This window comes from Berghia stephanieae, chromosome 13 (genome assembly GCF_034508935.2).
Source record: "Berghia stephanieae isolate SIO BIC M18660-M18661 chromosome 13, UCSD_Bste_1.3, whole genome shotgun sequence".
In the NCBI taxonomy this organism is placed as follows: Eukaryota; Metazoa; Mollusca; class Gastropoda; order Nudibranchia; family Aeolidiidae; genus Berghia; species Berghia stephanieae.
In genome coordinates, this window is record NC_088372.1 from 10,343,213 (window position 1) to 10,349,966 (window position 6,754).

Consider the following 6,754-nt stretch of genomic DNA (forward strand, 5'->3'; position numbering starts at 1 on the left):
TTTCCATACTCTTCAGAGCAATGGCCTCTGGATACCTCGTACAGTAATCCACCACAGTGAGTATATATCGGTTTCCTCTATCTGATGCCGGCATGATGGGGCCAATTAGATCCACTGCTACCCGACTGAAGGGTTCATCGATGAGCGGAACTTTAGTAAGAGGGACCTTAGGGGTGATTCCTCTCGGAGCTGACCTTTGACACTGGTCGCAAGACTGACAAAATCTCATGACATCCTCCCAAATATTTGGCCAGTAAAAATTACTCAGTATTCGATCTGTCGTTTTCTTTGCCGCGAGATGTCCAGAGAGTACACTTTCATGGGCCAACCGCTTGACTGAATTACGCAGGCATTTTGGTACGACAACTTGCTTTACCAAATCCCGTGCTCAACCCTTGGAGATTGAAAATAGCGGATCAGCAAACCTCTGTCATAGGCATACCAACTGGTATTACTCTTGCCTGTGTTTCTTACCTCTCCTCTGGTAGCAGCATCCCTCGCAGCTTTTAGTGTGATGTCATGCTTTTGTTTCTCCTTTAGTTCGTCGACGCTTACACCTGTCTCTATAGATGGAGCTGTGACCAAGTCTTTGATCTTGCGTTCACGTTGCCCTCGTGTTTGTACGGCGCTCAGTTCATCTCCATGACCCAATTCCTGCTCGTCAGTAATTGTTTTTACATGCATTCCTGGGCATTTGGCCCCTTCAATATTCCCAAGTATAACGTCATGCAATGGGGATTCTAACTCGACGACTGACAATCTCCCGGTAAAATAGGGGCATTCCAAATAAGCTTCACCGTGTGGTGCGGAAATAGCCTCTCCGTTAGCCAAGTAGATCAGGACCTTTTTATTCCAGTCATCCTTACTCTTGTTTATCAGTCCTTTTCTGACGATGACACAACTACTGCCGCTATCACGTAACACATTCACCTTTTTCCCATTCAACCATCCGACGGCCACCGGCATTACAGGTGCGACTGGCACATGTCCTGAGCACGCTGCAGAAATAATTGGCATCTCACATCCGCACTTTAATTCCACCTTGTCATGTCTCAAACATTTCTGTGGTTCATGATCTTCTGTGATCGCGGAGACTTGTTCTATACCGGTAGGTGCCTTCCTGTCTTCGTGCCTCTTCTTCTCACGGCAATCTTTTATTAAGTGTCCTTTTCGCCGACAGTAATAACAAAAGGGACTCTCGACCACAGCAGCAGCTTGCTTCTTTTGTCGACAATCTCGTGCCATATGTCCTGGCCGTTTACAGTTGTGGCAAACCATTTGGCTAGCGAAGCGGGTAGTGTCCTTCATTACGTTGTTTCGACTACTTTCATTGACGTTCTTTGATTTTTCTTGAGCCACTCCACTTTTGGAAAATGTTCCTGCGACACCGTGCGCTTCAATGTACTTTTCTCCTAAATCTATTACTTCCCTTGCTGTCTTCGGTTGTCTTTCTTTTATGAAAATCGTCAAATCCCGACCGCAGACACTGACAAGCTGTTCCTTCAATATCATATCCAGAATGTCAGCAACTGAGTCCTTCCTTTTCCCCGACAACTCAATCCATTTTTCCATATAACTCTCCAATCTAGTCGCAAACTGGCTAAAACGCTCCCCTTGTTCCGGTCTACTCTTCCTAAATTTTTCATTGAATCCATCATCCGTTAGATTATAACGTCTCAATAAAGCCGCTTTTACTACCCCATAATCGATGGCATCTTCATCACTCAGTCGAGTGTAGACGTCCAGTGCTTTCCCTTTGAGAAGTGCAGACAACTGGATTGCCCAATCCCTGCATTCCCAGCCGTTGACTTTAGCGTATCTCTCGAAACGGAGCAGATAGCTGTCCATATGATCCTTGTTTTCGTCAAAACATGGAAGTCGAGGACTCTTAACAGTAGGAGCATGAGTAAATGATCGAATGTCACTTGTCATACTGTCGTTGTTGGAGGAAGCCTGACACTCCGACTTTAACCTAAGCAGTTCAAGCTCTTTCTCCATCAGAGCTTCTTGTCTTTGAGCTCGTGCTCTGCTTATCTCCTCCTCTTCTTTGGCACGTTCTCTCTCCTTCTCTTTTCTCTCTTCATCTTCTTGTAACTGGGCTGTCACCCAAGCACGGAGATCTTCACCCCTTAACTCCAATTTTTCTCCAAGTTTAATTAATCTTTCCACATCCATCTCTAGGACAATTAATCAAACCAATTCAAATTCAAATAAACAAACTTCAATATGTTTATCAACACTGTTGCCGTAATTGTTACTTTCACGTAGAATAAAGTGGTACTACAAGTAACCTTATAACGATACGCGTCAATATAAATCCCTACACGGAATCAAAACAGGCAACTAATACCGATCCCTACATGGAACCCAACATTGATCTATATAGACTCAGATAATACATAGAATCAAACTACTGATTTATTACAGGTCCTCACACGGAACCAACCAAATCTTCACCCAGATTCAATTACAGAATCAACAAAATATCTTCACCCAGATTCTTACACAGAATCAATACCTTGACTTACTATATGTGCATAGAGAGTCAAAACAAATGATTTAATACAGATCCTCACACGGGACCAACACAATCTTCACCCAGATTCCTACACGGAATCAAATTACCCCAACAACCACCTTCGTTCCTTACAAAAGGGAGAGGGGGGACAATGGAGGCTTCACAGCGCGAGTACCGCTTTCGCGCTAAGTCAGTGATCCGTATCACTATGACAGATGACTGACAACGTATAACCGAACAAGTGAAAATTACCAGAATAACTTGTATTACACCTTGCGTATAATGACAGTCTTATAACCATTAAATGGATACCAATTTGCTTTAAGCTCAAAGATAGTATCTATCTCAAGTTTGAAACAACTCCCTAACCTGTCTCAACAATTGTTTGGTCGCGATGTCTCTTGAATGCACAACAATAAGAATCCCACTTCTGACACCAAATTATGTCACAAAGTGCGCACGTAAACCGTATGCTTATGTAGCGCAGTTTGCAACCTTGTTTATGTGTGCTATATTCAAGCTACGACATCGATCAATAACCAAACACAATACGTTGATAAAGGTTTTGAAGCTAAATGAAGATATATTTTATTACAATATAACAAAGATATTATGAGATATAAAGATGAAATGATAGATGTAATAAGTATGAAATCAAATGGATGGATGACAAATTGATGGAGATGGTGTGATGATGAATATGATATGAAAGCGATATGAAAATATATAATTAAATCAATTAATTATCAATACTTTACCAAACCGCTACCACATCAGACAATCTCACAGATAGGTTGCAACCATCACAGTCATACAGGCAACTAATAATTAACTAACTAAACACAATCCAGACGTGTAGAAGAAAGCCAAAAGAGTGTCCTTGATATTCAACAAAAACTGTAAGGTTGTTCTAATATTGTTAATTTGTCTCTTCTTGAAATTGTTCTGATTTCACAGTATTCATAAACAGATCAATTGTTTCTCAATGTTCTGATATTAAAATAAGCAAATGGTTCTTCACAGGTAACTTATAAAACAGGCAAATGTTCAGTTTCTATTAGGGTCAAGCTATGAGTGTATAGCCTAAAGTTGGCTTGTTAAAGCCCAGCCTCCAACGGCTCATTCACTTTAAAGAAAGAAAATGATTTTGTTATCACATGATAATCATACGAATATAACTCTATCTATATTCGAACTCATTCAATATGTTTACTTTAAATGAGTAAATATTATTTTACTTTAACAAATCAATTTATTAATGTTGATTAATATTGCTTTACTTTGTAGATATGAAATAATATTGCTTTATAGCAAGAAAAGCTTATTTTCTTTACAACAAGAATATATTATACAATTAATTTAATTATCTGATTAATTAATTGAGACTCAAAATTTAAAGTGATATTATGATATTAATATCAAAACACAATCATAATTGTAATCACAACATATTATTCAAAATCTCACCAGAGCCGAACAGATTATAGAAATCACAAATTAAGTCTACACAAGACTTTAATCAAACTCTACACAAGAGTTATAACACAACTTGATTCAGCTCAAACTTTGAGCACCGCAAAGTCTACACAAGACTTAAATCACACTCTACACAAGAGTTAACACAAAACGTGTTTCAGCTCGAACTTTGAGCACTACAAAGTCTACACAAGACTTTAATCTAACTCTACACAAGAGTTAAACAAATGAGCCTAAAAGACTCCGCTGTGGTTATCGCTTAGAGACTATGAGCCTAAAAGACTCCGCTGAGTGGTCTGAAGAAACTGCTCAAAACTCTGGCATTTATAGGCAAAAATCAAGCAAACGAAGCAAAATTCTACCCACACAACCGGATGTTAGTCATATCCGTAAACATCTGAAATTCCTTAAAACTCCCCCAGATTCCATAATCATGGACAACAACAACCCATCCTGATACCGGACATCCTCATATCAAGGATAAATAAATTCGTCAGCCCCATAGTTACGAGATATCAATCAAGCCATACCCTAACAAAGTCACTCCCGTAGAATACAGGGATCCTACTTTGCTTATAAGTTTACGGAGAAAACAAGATTGATGCCTTTCTCACAATAACACCCACACTACGTAGTTTAATTGAAACTTCCGGGCCATAGGTGCATGATCTGATACGACCTGTATCAACAAAAGAAGGGTTGTTCCAGAGGGATTACAATAACAACAACAACTAATACTACGACGACGTACATCCTGTCGTAAACTGACGCCTACACGGAAGCGTTTCGTTACATCGGGTTATCCTCTTTCTAATAGTTGAAATGATCGTTGTTGATGTTATTCTTTAAGTTTGGAGTACTTGATGATTTGTTTTCTTTTCCTTCCAGGATACCCTTGCAATTCTTCTATAGGTCCACATCTCAAATGCTCTGAGTTTCTTTTCTAGTGTCTTTGTCAGAGACCATGTTTCACATCCATAAAGTAGTGTTGACCAAATGTAGCATTTTGCCAGACGTGTTTTTGTGGTAAGTGATAGGTCGTGGGATGTGATTAGGGAATGCATTTTTGAAAATTTACTCTTGGCCAATGCAATTCGTCTGATGATTTCTGCATCGCATTTTCCATCTTCTGTCAATAATGCTCCTAGATATTGGAATGACTTTACTTGCTCTATGATCTTTCCATCTATTTCAATTGATATTTTCCCATTGTTTTTTCTCTTGCTAAATAGCATTGTCTTTGTTTTTTTCACATTCATGAGCAGGCCAAACTATTCACTTTCAGTTTTGACTATATCTACAATGGATTGTAGATCTTGTTCAGTTTCTGCTATAAGCACTGTATCATCAACATAGCGGAGATTATAAATATTCACTCTCCCGACATTAAGACCAGGCAGGTGTTCCACGTTCCTGAATATTATGTCTGTGTATAGGTTGAATAATGCTGGGGATAATACACATCCTTGACATACTCCTCTTTGAATGGTTAGGGGCTCAGAAATATCGTTGTTGACTCTGATTTTTGTTACCTGTTGCCAGTACAGGTTTGATATTACAGCAATGTCGTTATCATCTATGTCGGTGGTTCTGAGACTTTCTATCAACTCCTTGTGTTTAACGGTGTCAAAGGCTTTTGAATAATCAATGAAGCAGGCATATATATCTTTTTGAGTATCTATATACTTTTCTATGAGCATTCGAAGATTGAAAATGCCCTCTCGAGTACCACTGTTTTTCCTAAATCCTGCCTGTTCTGGGCCAACATTTCTGTTGATCTTGTCAGATATTCTTCTGAGAATAATGATTAGAAGGAGCTTTAGAGTATGGCACATAATACTAATGGTGTAAGATGATGTAAGACGCTGTAATTAATGTGCACACGATTTGAATTACGAGACGCAGGAATGATGCGTTCGGGAATATTTTATTTTGCGTTTGATTAAAGCGCACGGTCGAACATTATGAATTGACGCAAAAGGCGGAGAACATTTTTATAAATACGAGGCGAGTGGTTAAAGCGCACAATTTTATCAATGCTATATTATGAGGCGCAACATTACGTCGCAATGAGTTATATGAATATTATTATAAGCCTAGAGCAAAGGCGCGAGACATTAAATTTTTATTGAGCAGAGTGTATATTGTTTCTGCGAATATTTTCATTATCATATTTTTCTCCTATCGATTTGCTGTTGTAATTGTAATCAATATTTACTTCGTGGTTTGAATTTCACATTTATATAAAAAAATGTGTAACTGAGTTGAAGAAGAAGTTAGGTTCAATTGTCAAATCTTAAGTGTGTAATCAGTCAGCAATTAGGTGAAATGATAGGAAGTGCTACGATAACACAAATAATAATAATAACATAAACAAAATCATTGTTTATTAAATTAGGGAATTTTCTAAGGGGAATAATTTGAGTTTATCAAAGGCAGAAGTAGTGTTTCCACTAAAACATGATACACACATCACGAAAGAAGACACTTGCAACCATCAGTCATAACGGAAACGCTGATGACAACGACAGAGCAACTCAAACACAACCACAACAGAAGTCGGGAAATATCCTAATCCCTTTGATCTATCCACGAATACCTTGAAATGGAGTAAGCATCTCGACAAACACTACGCCATTGATACGTCCAGAATCAACACAATCTACAGACTACAAACTACACAGCAACCTTAATTACAACGTACCTTTCAACTTATACAAACATGACAGAAAATCATAAAATAATATCTGTATCAACACA

The 6,754-nt window shown here is 38.5% G+C and overlaps 1 protein-coding gene across 1 annotated transcript; it reads right to left on the minus strand.

Annotated features, from left to right (window-relative positions):
* Positions 1–372: 372 nt before the first annotated feature.
* On the minus strand, positions 373–3,548 carry LOC144959196 (uncharacterized). The gene has a single exon (XM_078891738.1). The coding sequence runs from the start codon at positions 2,173–2,175 to the stop codon at positions 373–375; it is 1,803 nt and encodes a 600-aa protein (XP_078747864.1). The 5' UTR covers positions 2,176–3,548.
* Between the last annotated feature and the right edge of the window lie 3,206 nt (positions 3,549–6,754).